This window comes from Lithobates pipiens, unplaced genomic scaffold (assembly GCF_037356315.1).
Source record: "Lithobates pipiens isolate NorthernLeopardFrog02 unplaced genomic scaffold, aLitPip1_a1.2 Scaffold_28, whole genome shotgun sequence".
NCBI lineage: Eukaryota > Metazoa > Chordata > Amphibia > Anura > Ranidae > Lithobates > Lithobates pipiens.
Window position 1 is genome coordinate 201794021 of NW_027507789.1, and position 12611 is coordinate 201806631.

Below are 12611 nucleotides of genomic sequence, written 5' to 3' on the forward strand. Positions count from 1 at the left end.
ATAGCCTCCGGCAGAGGCTCTTTACCATGTGATCAGCCATGTCCAATCATGGCTGATCACGATGTAAACAGGAAGAGCTGTTGATCGGCTTATCCTCACTCGCGTCTGACAGACGCAAGTAGCGGAGAGCCAATTGGTGGCTCTACCGGCAGGGGGGGGGGGTGTTTATCAACGCAGCCACCCTCAGATGCCCACACTAGACCCTCAGGGAAGCCCCCAGGACCACCAGGGAAGGCATGTGGATGGCCAGGTACATCCCCCATGGCCATCTACATGTGAAAAAATATGCTAATCAGTGCCCACAAATGGTCACTGACTGGCACCTCTGTGGCACATTACAAAACAGGGATGTCAAGCAATGCCACCCAATGTTATCATTGCCACCCATAAGTACCCATCAGTGCTGCCTACGAGTGCCCATCAGTGCCACCTCATGGGTGCCCATCAGTGCCGCCTTATCAGTGCCTGTCATTGAAGAAGAAAACATACTTATTTACAAAACAATATAACAGAAACAAAGAAAATGTTGTTTTTTTTCAAAATGTTTGGTCTTTTTTTTATTTGTGCAAAAAATTAAAATCGCAGAGGTGATCAAATACCACCAAAATAAAGCTCTATTTGTGGGAACAAAATGATAAAAAAATTTGTTTGGGTACTGTACTGGGTAGCATGACCGCGCAATTGTCATTCAAATCGCGAGAGCGCTGAAAGCTGAAAATTGGCTTGAGCAGGAAGGTGTCTAAGTGCCCGGTATTGAAGTGGTTAAACATCGGTTACTATCTGTCAAGTTGAATCGTTCAGCAGAGGTTTGTCCCGTGTACATGAGGCCTAAAGCTTGTGGGAGGAGTTTTCATTCTACCCTGATACTATGTCTGGATAGTGCTGATTGGCCCTGTGCTGATCACATGCATCCTCCAAAAGAAAAAAAAAAAACTCTAGCAATAAAACCAAACTGAGCATGTGCAGCCTGTCCCCTGGTTCTGTAAATATCAGGTTAGTTTTTGGAGGCAGTAGAAGAGGAGGAGGATCAAACAGCCTTTATACACAATGCAACTCCTCTGTTATCTTATCAATACATGTACACAGGGTCGTTAATAGTCCAGGCAGTTGAGTTTAGAAGCATTTTTTGGAATGCAAAAAACGTGTTCAGGGTGGATGTCCAGAGGCATTTGAAACACTGGATGTTTTTAACCCTAGAAATAGAACATGTTTTAAATCTTTCCGACGGACTCAATTCCTATCGGGAAAAATCTGTATGCTTTTCCGACGGACCAAAAAACTACGCAAGGGCAGCTATTGGCTATTTAACGTTCTTTTTCTAGTCCCGTTGTACGTGTTGTATGCACTGCGTTCTAAATGGTCGGACTTTGGTGTGATCATGTGTAGGCAAGTCCGTTTCAGCGGAACTCCGTTGAAAAAAACTTCAGAGTTTCTTCTGACAGAAAAAACGGTCGTGTGTACAGGGGCATAACAAGTTTGCAGGAGCCCTGCATGGCACCTGCAAACTGCTGATTGCAGGTGCAATGCTTTACAAATAAAAATAAATAAATAAATTAATGTTCTTACCTGCAAAAAGATGTGCATTTAGCTTTTTTTTTTAAGGTGAACTTATCCTTTAAATATGTTGCCAGCATACCCACAAGCTCTTTGTATGATCACATAGAAAACAACAGTTCAGAACCAGACAAGGACATTTCATGCCTAAAGAAGGGTCCCTGTGTAATGACAAAGCGTTGATTTTCTATGTGATTATACACAAATAAAGAACCCCACCTTACCTTAATCACTGGTTGCTTTTTACTGGAGGTGGCTGTTTGAATTCAGCATGGCTGTGCCCACACAGCCATGTCATTCACTCATGGGTATTCATCAGTGGCACTGCCACAACGACAAATTAATTTACAGAGCATGCCAGCAACAAGGTGGTAACATCACTGCAACTGTAGTTCATTCAGCAATTCCTCTAGCCCCATTAACAGAAGGCTTGTGCCTCCATAACAGACCCAGGGTTGGGTGTAAACAATGGCCATGCATTGCAGCCAAGATGTACGAATTGCAGTTTTAATGATCTGCAGACCTAAATACAAAAATATAATAAATGCATTCTTATTTTTTATCATTATTGGTGCGTATATATATATTTATATATATATATATATATATATATTTCCTTTTTTTTTTTTTAAAGGTGGACTATGGCTTTAAGGATGGGACTGCTACCCTTGGCAATAGAATGTCTACTAAAAGACATCAGGTTAATAGTGGAAAAGCATTTCCTCCTCTCCCCCCTTAAAGTAAGGCAGATAACGTATGAAAAGTACTGGTTTGAATAAAAGAACCCAATGCCTATAGAAGACAGCTTCCCAGAGATGGCCAGTGACGACTTCTCCCTACAAAGATTTTTCACACAATTTTATTGTGACATGCCTCAGCAGAATACTAGGAAACATTACATAGTAATATAGACATTTTCTTAATTTCAAGTACACGGGCAATGTATGTGACTGAGCCTAGGTTCACACTGTAGCGATGCGGAAACCAGCACAATTATAGCGCCGGTTTCCACATTGCATCTCTCCTGCAGCCAGTTCACACTGCCCTCTGCGAACAGCTGCAGGCGTCAATACAATGTTAATGACACCCCCAGATCAGTTCACAGATTGCAGTGTGAACTGTGAACTCACACAGGAATAAGATTGCATGGGTGAGAACGGGCATGTGATCCAATTCCAGTGCAGGGAAGAAAAAAAAGTCCCTACACTATTTTCTTGCGAATCCAAGTGTATGGCCGAACTCGCATTGCGCAGTGCGGGTGCCAAAAACACGTGATGTCTGTGTTCGCACAAGTGTGAACCCAGGCTAAAGGCCAAATCCTCGTACAAAACATTCCGCATTAAAAAAATAAAAAATAAACTAACTGGAGCATCAAAATAAATGTGAGGAACAAACGGATACAATGGGGTTATTTACGAAAGGCAAATCCCTTTGCAATACAAGTGCAAACTGCACTTGAAATTGCACTGAAAGTCGCTGTTGATCGGAGGGGGAGATGCAAGGAAATTTAAGACAGCATTTTAGCTTGCACATGATTGGATGATAAAAATCAGCAGAGCTTCCCCTCATTTCAGATCTACCCCTTAGATTTACAGCGACTGCATTTCCAAGTTTACTTTGCACCGATTTGCCTTTCGTAAATAACCCCCAATGTTGTTTTTAAGTTCACTCACCACATATGGCAACACTGGTCTGCTACAGGGTAAAAATGCATGTCAGTGCATTGATGTGCAAAGAAGAGTGCATTGCAATCTGCATTAAATTGTACACGGTGTATAATGGAAACAGGCAAAAAAAAAAAAAAACACCAAAATGTAAAGATCTGAATGGCCTTAATAAGGTATTTCCACAAACTTTGCAATATTTCACTACTTGCCGACCTCCTGGCGCATATTTACTGCTGCGTGAATCGACGTATCTGTACCTCGCTTCGTGCACTAACCCATGGGGAAGAAGTTTCAGCCATAATGAAAGTTTAAAGGGTAACTCCACTTTTGTGGAGAAAAAAATTAAATAACAAATAAAGAAAAAAACAATAATATAGCGTACACAAGTCATATTGTAATTGAAGGTTATTAAAAATGACCTTTCCTTTTCAATCTGCAGCCCTGTAATTTTCAGAAAATGCAATATGGCTGCCTGGAAGTGTTTTGTACACAGAGTGTGTACTGACCACCCCCCAGAAGCACAATTTCCTGCTTTTGTGATTGGCTCACTGGATTTCTCGGAAGACTGCACTAAGAGCCCTTTCCCACTGGGGCCAGCCTGTGTGTTCGCGATAAAGTGTTATCGGTGCTTTACCACTGTTTAAGCAACGCTTTTGCACCACTTTTCAGCCGCTAGTGAAATGCTTTAAACCCCAAAAAATAGGGTTAGAAACTCCTGTGCTGCAGCACTTTCAGTGTGAAAGGGGTCTAGGATACAAGACAGATTTCAGGCATCCCCTGCAACAAAAATGTCATTTTTGGTGAGATACTCCCAATAGGAAATCCTGTCTAAAATAGCTTTCCTCATTAGAGCCCTGCAGCTGCAAAACGGATTGAGAATTCTGAAACCACACTCATTAGATTCACTTTCCCAAATGGACACAGACAAACACACAGGGATTTCGTCAGAATAACAAAGGTAGGAATCTGCAACAAAGTTTGTGTAAATCCTCGTAATGTACATAGATCACCCAGAGGGGAATGTTATTTTTCTCAACAAAAGTGGCATTACACATCAACTGCTCATCCAGCGATACATATAAAAAAACAAAAAAACCTAAGCATATGCAAAACCATTTGACAGAAACGCCCTTTTTTACGTCTTATATTTTTGGCTGTGAACTCCACCCCAGCAGGAAGCCCAATTTGTTGGCCTTCCCATGGGTAAGTTTTAGCAAAGGCCAGTAGCTTCCACCCCCTCTACTATAAGCTCCCATAGTAATTTTTCTTCCCCCCCCCCCCCCCCCCACCTCTCAACTCCAATCTTGCTCTCTTAATCATCCCTGTATTTAATCCCCTGGCCTCCTGCCACTATTTTCATCCAAGCTTTGCTGGGTCTACACTTAGGGTTCCAGCTTTTTTGTTTACTGGGACACAGGCAACCAAGCAACACAGCATCACTGGTTGTGAAAATGCAGGTGGTGGGGCCGCACAGGTTTACTGGTTGAGGTGCAGTGAGCTAGGCAACCTGTACAATAAAAACACATGATGCTGTGCAGCCAGGCCAACCAATGACACCGTGCGGAGCAGCTGCCTGCGTCCTAGCTACTAATAAAAAGATTGAGGAGGAACAGGGGAACTGACACCCCATCCCCCAGCATACCTAGTGCCCCAAAACTAGCAATCATAGCTAGTTTAATATTCATCTCCTTGCTATATGATGGTCAGAAAGCAGTGGGGGGAGGGGGGCTGTCCACCATGATATCTCAATAATGGGACAAGCTAGAAAGATATGACATGGTGCTACGTGCACTTCTTCCCCTGTAGGGCAGGACAACAAAGAACATTTGTAGCGAGGTGGCTTTTTTAAGGCCATCAATGCATCATTCTGCTAGTTATAAAAAAGCACCAGCAATGCTCTGTGCAGGACCTTACTACAGGCATACCCCACTTTTAAGTACACAATGGGGTTTATTTACTAGAGCTGGAAAGTGCAAAATCGGGCTCACTTCTGCATGGAAACCAATGAGCTTCTAACCCCAGCTTGTTCAATTAAACTTCAGTAATAAAACCTGGAAACAAATTGGCTTCTATGCAGAAGTGAGCCTGATTTTGCACTTCCCACCTTTAGTAAATAAACCCCATTGTGTACTTAAAAGTGGGGTATGCCTGTACTTGCAGTGGTGAAAATAATCTAGTAAGTACCAATCTTGGAATCCCAGGAGAGTCACTGATCAGGTCAAAGGAATTAAAATAATAATATTACAAGAACACGAATGTTAATACTAAAAAAGAAAAAAAAGAATGTCCTTTTAAAAGTTCAAAAGCTTCTGCCCATTTGTTTAGCAACAATATCACTTAAAGCAGAACAATTATCAAACAGTTAAATAAACAGATGGAATAGATAACATTTCTTGAACCTTAAAAAAAAAAAATACATATATCCAGAGTTCTGCCCTAACACAATAATATTAATTATAGAGGTTATTTCATATCTTTATAAGAAAAATGTCCCCAGATCTTCACAGTTTAGCAGTAATATGGGCTGATACATGCACAGCATTGTGTGGATGCTGGAGCACAATTCAGAGTTAAGGGGACAGCCCTATCTGTCAGTACTAAATGTATATACAAATTTCACAAATGTGTATGTCAAAGCACCAAAAGGCTCAGACTGTCAGGTCCATTCACATTATTCGTGCTGACTGCGCTCTATTCCGTCACGTGCCCCATGGGATGCTGGCTGTACATATCTCTTCACCAGCCGTAGCATGTCTATTTGCAGGTCAATCTTCTTCTGTTCTGGCACTTTCTTCAAGTACGGAATCAGAGATTGGACAAAATTGTAATCTTCGTCAGCCTCGTTGTCTCTTCTTTTTTTAAGACAATCAACCATGTCTATGATTTGGCTTTCGAAATCCCCCAAACCTTTGGCCCCTCCTTTGGTCTTCTTGGGTCGCGGCGTGTCCGATACTTGTGGAATACGTTCTGGTAGAGGGCTCTGGGGTGGCTCAGAGTCGCTGCCTTCTGACTTGGGGCTCTCTGCTGTGTCTGAGGCTTTTCCAGAAGTGCTGAGGATCAATAGAAAGAAAACACTTAAAGAACATGCTGCATTTTGTTTCTATAGCTTACATTTCTTGTAAGCTTACAATCTGATGGTATAATCTTTAGATCCACCAACAATGATGTAATGCAAGCGCCTGCCTGAATGGATAGATTGATTGAATAGTTTAGATTTGGATGCAATATAGGGACTTATCTAAAATTCTAAAGTTGAGGGGTCTAAAAGGTCAGAATGTAACATGTATGGTGAGCTTTATTTGCCTGGGGCCCCTACTCATATCAACAAGATTTGTTTCTATCGCTTAGTAAGCATGAGCAATGAAATAAACAGTAGTTCTCATACAAAACCAAAAACCAGCAGACACTTCTACACCCTGAACACAAGGGTGTAAAAAAAGAAAAAAAGGGGGGTGCACAGTGGGTGTTACTCATGTGTGACACTTATATGATGACCCAGGCCCCTACAGACACCATATTTTTCCCTGTTGCCTATTATAGTAGTGCTTCCTAGCTGTCTCATGTACTATGCCTCCAGTCTCCAACTTCTATAGTATGTTCACAGTCATCTGCAGCATGTTTGTGGCCACTTGACTTGTATCTTATACAATGTCATCAGTCTCTGCTCATCTCTTGTATCCTGTCTGCAGTCTCTGCTCATCTCTTGTATCCTGTCTGCAGTCTCTGGGAATCTCCTATAGTCTCTGACCATCTCCTGTCTGCAGTCTCTGGGAATCTCCTATAGTCTCTGACCATCTCTTGTACCCTGTCTGCAGGCTCTGACCATCTCTTGTACCCTGTCTGCAGGCTCTGACCATCTTTTGTACCCTGTCTGCAGGCTCTGACCATCTCTTGTACCCTGTCTGCAGGCTCTGACCATCTCTTGTACCCTGTCTGCAGGCTCTGGCCATCTCTTGTACCCTGTCTGCAGGCTCTGACCATCTCTTGTACCCTGTCTGCAGTCTCTGGCCATCTCTTGTATCAGGTCTGCAGTCTCTGACCATCTCTTGTATCAGGTCTGCAGTCTCTGACCATCTCTTGTATCAGGTCTGCAGTCTCTGACCATCTCTTGTATCAGGTCTGCAGTCTCTGACCATCTCTTGTATCAGGTCTGCAGTCTCTGACCATCTCTTGTATCAGGTCTGCAGTCTCTGACCATCTCTTGTATCAGGTCTGCAGTCTCTGACCATCTCTTGTATCAGGTCTACAGTCTCTGACCATCTCTTGTATCAGGTCTGCAGTCTCTGACCATCTCCTGAATCATGCTATTAGTCTTTGACCATATCCTGCTGTGTGTCTGCAGTCTCTGACTCTTAATATTCACAGATTTTTTTCCATGCAGGCCTTGCTGATGTTGAGGGCCACACATGTTGAGGGCCACACTTGAAGCCATACGAAGAAAGTTGACCACCACTAATCTAGGCAGACAACTTATATTGCACTGAATGACTCAATGCACATCACCAGTATCACATGGCTGCATAAGAGAACCCAAAGTCCATGTTGTTGGGATTGCATTCTGCTGGAGACCTAACCGGTCATACAGTCAGTGGGAATCAACCAGAACAGGCAACAAAAGTAAATGGTGAGATACAGCACACTCAGTGCCAGCTACCATTTAGAGGTAATTGTCATGGGTCAGATACCTACTTCAAAGTGCTTTATACTGTATAGGCACCTGTGCACAAGGGGTGGTTTTCTCTGCTGAAATATATAATACTTTGCATCTGACAAAGTAATACCAATAGTTTTCCATGACTCCCTCTGATGGAGTGCCAAGGATGTCTACCATGCACCTTCCATTCAGGCATACAAACCTCTCCTGGCATTAAGGAAGACAGCAGCCAATAAATTCTATTTCCTGATAGGATTCCCCTGCACTGCCTTACAGTAGCCTATCAGAAAGTTGCCCTTTAAATTAGTGACTTACGATCTTCGCATCAACATGGGCTCCAGGAAGGTTAGCTGATCATAGAACATATAGCGTTTTCTTTTAGCAGGAGAAGAGCCACCCCGGGATTCTTTCTTCTGTAGGTGCAGCTCCCTCCGGAAGCAATCTTTCAAGGACCTCCATCTTGTCTGGATCTCTTTGGCTGTAATGTAAAACCAAAATTTGTTAAAACGTAGAAGCAGTAGAGTGATAGATCAGCAGCATAAACACATAATCTGCGCCCAAGCTTATTTCCTAGTTGTGGGCAAATCTTAACGTGTTATTAAAACAAATTGTGTTGGTAGTCCCATACCTCATCTACTTATACTGGTGCTTTCCTGTTAGTCTTAGCAGCACAATCCTACAACAATTTCTATGCCCCTGGTATTTCTGCCTGTAGGATGGCTACGCCGTGTGCATCCCCCGGATGGGAACTTTGAAGTTCGAGAAGAGGGACCAGCAGAAGCTCTATTAAAGTGGGTATGCATGTTCTTTATAGACTGGGTATGCAGAATCTTGGGGCCATGCATTCCTGATACAGGTTACCTGATGCCATAAGTGTGGGGACACTTGCGTGTTATAGGTTGGGTACAAGGAATCATGGGATATGTAGTTCTGATGCAGAAGGCCCCATAATGCTTTTAAAACTAGCACTCATGAGTATTATGGGAATGTGTGTGATGAATCATAGGACATATAGTCTCAAAGCAGGTGCCATCTGGTGCTATTGGAGCAGGCACAGAAGGGCATTATGGGCTGGGTGTGAGGAATTGTGGGGCATGCATTCCTGATGCAGGAGGTCGCAGCTGTCATTGGAGTGGGGACACATGCATTATGGGCTGAGTGTGAGGAATCATGGGGCATGCATTCCTGAGGCATAAGGTCACCTGCTGCCATATCAGTGGGGACACATACCTTATGGACTGGGTGTAAGGAATCATGGAACATATAGCCCCAAAACAGGGATCATCCGATGCGATTAGAGCAGGCACACACGGGCATTATGGACTGAGTGTGAGGAATCATGGGGCATGCATACCTGAAACAGGTCAACTGCTGTTAGAGTTGGGACACATGCATTATAGCATAGGCTCATCTGAAGCTAATAAAGCAGACAAATAAGCATAATAGGGATTGCGCACAAGGAACCATGGGATATGGAGTCCCAGCACAGGAAGTCACCTCATGCAGAGACGCTTCCACATTTTGAGTTGGACATGAATAATCACGTGATGTGATATCCCAGCGCTGGAGGTGACCTGGTACTATTAGAGAGGGCAAGCATGCATGTGCTTTATGGACTGGGAGTGAAGAATCAAAGAACATGCAGACCTGATAAAGCACACCAAGTACTCCCCATTCTAGAAGTCCCAGTGCTGTAAAATAAGAACTGGTGGCCCCAATCTTGAGTAGACAGATTTTTGCAAAATACAACTAAATAGCAATTGTTGTTAGGAACAAAAGAAGAAAATACTTCATACACTCTGGGGGTAATACCCCCTACAGGTGCCCGCTGGCATCATCAGTCCAGTCAGATGGTCAGAAGTGCCAGTACTCCTACATCTGATCATCTCCTGCACTGGCCTATAGATGTATAGTTTTCCTGGTGCCTCCATGGCATCATATGTATGGTATATTCTTCAATGGATAGGCACCAGGAAAAGAAATGAACAGAAAGGGAAGTATTCAATCTTCTGTTTTCCTGGTGCCTCCATAGCGTTATACGTATGATGTATTCTTCAATGGCTAGGCCCCACGAAAAGAAAACTACAGTAAGGAGAGAATTCAATCTTCTGTTTTCCTGGTGCTTCCATGGCGGTAAACATATGGTGTATGCCACCATGGAGGCCACAGGAAAGGAATATCGCGAAAAGGTAAGTATTCAATTTTCCTGTATCCTCGAGTATTCTGTATCCAAAGCCACATTTTTCTTTATTTAAGATAGGGAAGGGTTAGACCCCCCCCCCCCCCCCCCCCCGTTCACATTTTCATTGCATCTGTGTCCCATTTGGGAGATTTACTCCTGACTACTCTTGTCACGGGGACTGAAAGCGAGGGGAACATCCAAAATGTTGAGTTCCTCCAAAGGCTGGTGTCAACCATAGAGGCTTTTCTTTACTCTCGAGATATTTTCCTCTCACTTCCTGTTGGGTCTTATGATACAGGACGTGAAGGGAAATCTCCCCCAACAAGGTTGAACTCTTACGGCCCCATCCCAAAGAATTTTTTTTTTTTACGTTTTGGCTTTGGATATACAAGGGTTCTTCAAAAAGTTTCTGCACTTTTTTTTTATGTATTTATTTTTTTTTAAACTAAGGAATATGGGCGTGGAAAGGTTTTGAAGACCCCTTGTATTTTATGCCAGGATTCGACCATCTCCTAATGTCTTGTAGGCCACCAGTTTCAATGGGGGTGGGGGCAGGTTTTTCGGCTGGGTTAGGTCCTTGTCTTGTTTGCGGGAAAAAGGTGAAGATTTTTACGGTGAATATTTTAATGGGCATCATTCGTGGTAACGCAACATATTCTCTTTTATTTTTTTTACCCTTGCGGCACTTCTCCAGCTGGGTGCACTCCTCCCAGCCCGGCACCAGGACGGCGCAGATCTCCTCCCAGCACTTCTGTTTCTTGGTACGGTCGCTGTAGTCGTCCTCCTGCTGGTCGTACACGGACGGGCGTTTCTTCACCTCGCTGATGAGGAGGTCGGTGTCCACGATGAGCCGAGACGATTTCATCCCTCGGCCGGACAGGCGCGGTTCATCCACCCCCTGCGGACTAGAAATTGCTTCGTGGTGGCTGCCCGTTGGCTGCGCCTCGCCCACACCGTTTCTGGGCGTCAGGTGCTCTGCGGCGGACGGCGTCGGCGCGCAGTTGACGCCAGGCGGCTGCGTTTGGGGAGCGTCGTCCGTGACTCCGGACCCCTGTGGCCCCCCGCTGTTTCCATACATACATGGACCAGCAGCTAGGCCTGGGCTCTCATGCTGGGATGTGGCCATCCATACAGCTTAAAGGGATAAAACGGCCCGGTCCAAATGGCGGTTCCCCGGCTCCAACTCGTAATGTCAAGGCACCATGAGCCCCTGTGTGCCCGTATTCCGCCCTCTGTCCGCATCCCCCTCCCCAAACCGCCACTCTCAATGGACGAACATCGGTGTGACACAGCAAACGCGGCGCCTCTCCCCGGGGCCTACACCAACATGGCCGCCATTGATTGATGTCCTCTACGGCCAATCGCGGCTCGGGGTTCCGTGATGAGGGAGCGAGAGGGCCAATGGGAGAGCGCAATACAGAGAGCGCAGTGACGTGGTAGGCCTGGAAGGCTGCAGTGTGTGAGAAGCGAGCCGAGAGCTGAGAAGACTGTGAGGTAACGGGGGCCCCGAAACTGGGACTTTTCAGGGGCCCCGAGACTGGGACCTCTCAGGGGCCCGGGGAGGGGTGTGGGACCGGGACCCGGGTGGTTTAACTCTGTGTGGTGTTATTGTGTCCATTGCTGTTACTCGCATCTCTTATACAATGTGTGTGTGTGTGTATATATATATATATATATATATATATATATATATATATAAAATCTCTCTATCCTGGTCTCCTTTCTATCATCTCAGTAGAAAGTTTGTGCGCAAAAACATTGGTATGAGGGCGCAATATTGTCTTTTGTTTTCTATGAATGTGTAAAAGCTGCGCTAATTCCTAATGGCGCCTCAAACACGAGCAAGCAGACACACGACAAATGTGCGGAACTCTACACCAGAAAAGATGCGGCTCTTTCTTGGCACGTGGTGGAAACAAAAAAATTGCCAAAATGTTCGTTTTTACGGGACGCTAGGTGTGAATGGGGTGTAAGGTCTGGCCCAGAGGGGCGCTGAGGCTCGTGTACTGGTTATTCCGCCATCTCTAGGCTCCGGTCACATCAGAACGAGTGGCGGTGGGCACGCAATAGACTTGAGTGGGCACTAGGGGTGCAACGGATCAAAAAACCTCACGGGTCGGATCGTTCCTCGGATCAGAGTCACGGATCGGATCATTTTTCGGATCAGCAAATAATTGAATTTGCAAAAACCTGTGAAAATTCCTCAATCTCCCCCACTGTAGTATTGGCTGAGCATGGCCGAGTAGGGCAGGGTATTGCAGAGTATGGAGGGATGGCTGTGACTGCACTTGTCACAGAGCAGCGCTGTGGGCACTACAGATTCAGCCCACAGCGCTGCTGCCATTCGATCTCTCCCCTCCACTATACAGATCTGTACACAGAGGGGAGAGAGGAACCGGCGTCATGATGACGCCGGTTTGTTTACAAGCGAATGCTCCGTCAAATGACGGAGCGATCACATTGTGAATGCCGACGGGTGCACCAAGATGGCCACCACTTCGGAACTAGGCCGAAGCCGTGGCCTTTCCGGATCACGGATCGGTGACGATCCGTT

The 12611-nt window shown here is 45.0% G+C and overlaps 2 protein-coding genes across 3 annotated transcripts in view; one reads left to right on the top strand and one right to left on the bottom strand.

Moving 5' to 3' along the window:
• Positions 1–2397: 2397 nt before the first annotated feature.
• On the bottom strand, positions 2398–11343 carry LOC143936018 (uncharacterized). The gene is made up of 3 exons (XM_077460292.1): positions 10733–11343; positions 8191–8353; positions 2398–6271 (listed from the first exon to the last, which is right to left on the bottom strand). The coding sequence occupies exons 1-3, from the start codon at positions 11181–11183 to the stop codon at positions 5893–5895; spliced, it is 993 nt and encodes a 330-aa protein (XP_077316418.1). The 5' UTR covers positions 11184–11343; the 3' UTR covers positions 2398–5892.
• Positions 11344–11410: 67 nt separating this feature from the next.
• The window catches only part of ADRM1 (ADRM1 26S proteasome ubiquitin receptor), a 31036-nt gene continuing 29835 nt past the window's right edge, over positions 11411–12611 (top strand). The window contains exon 1 of one of the 2 annotated variants that reach the window (XM_077460290.1): positions 11411–11551. The gene's annotated coding sequence lies outside the window, so the exon portion shown is untranslated. The remainder of the gene's footprint in view (positions 11552–12611) is intronic. The other variant, XM_077460291.1, reaches the window with a different exon arrangement.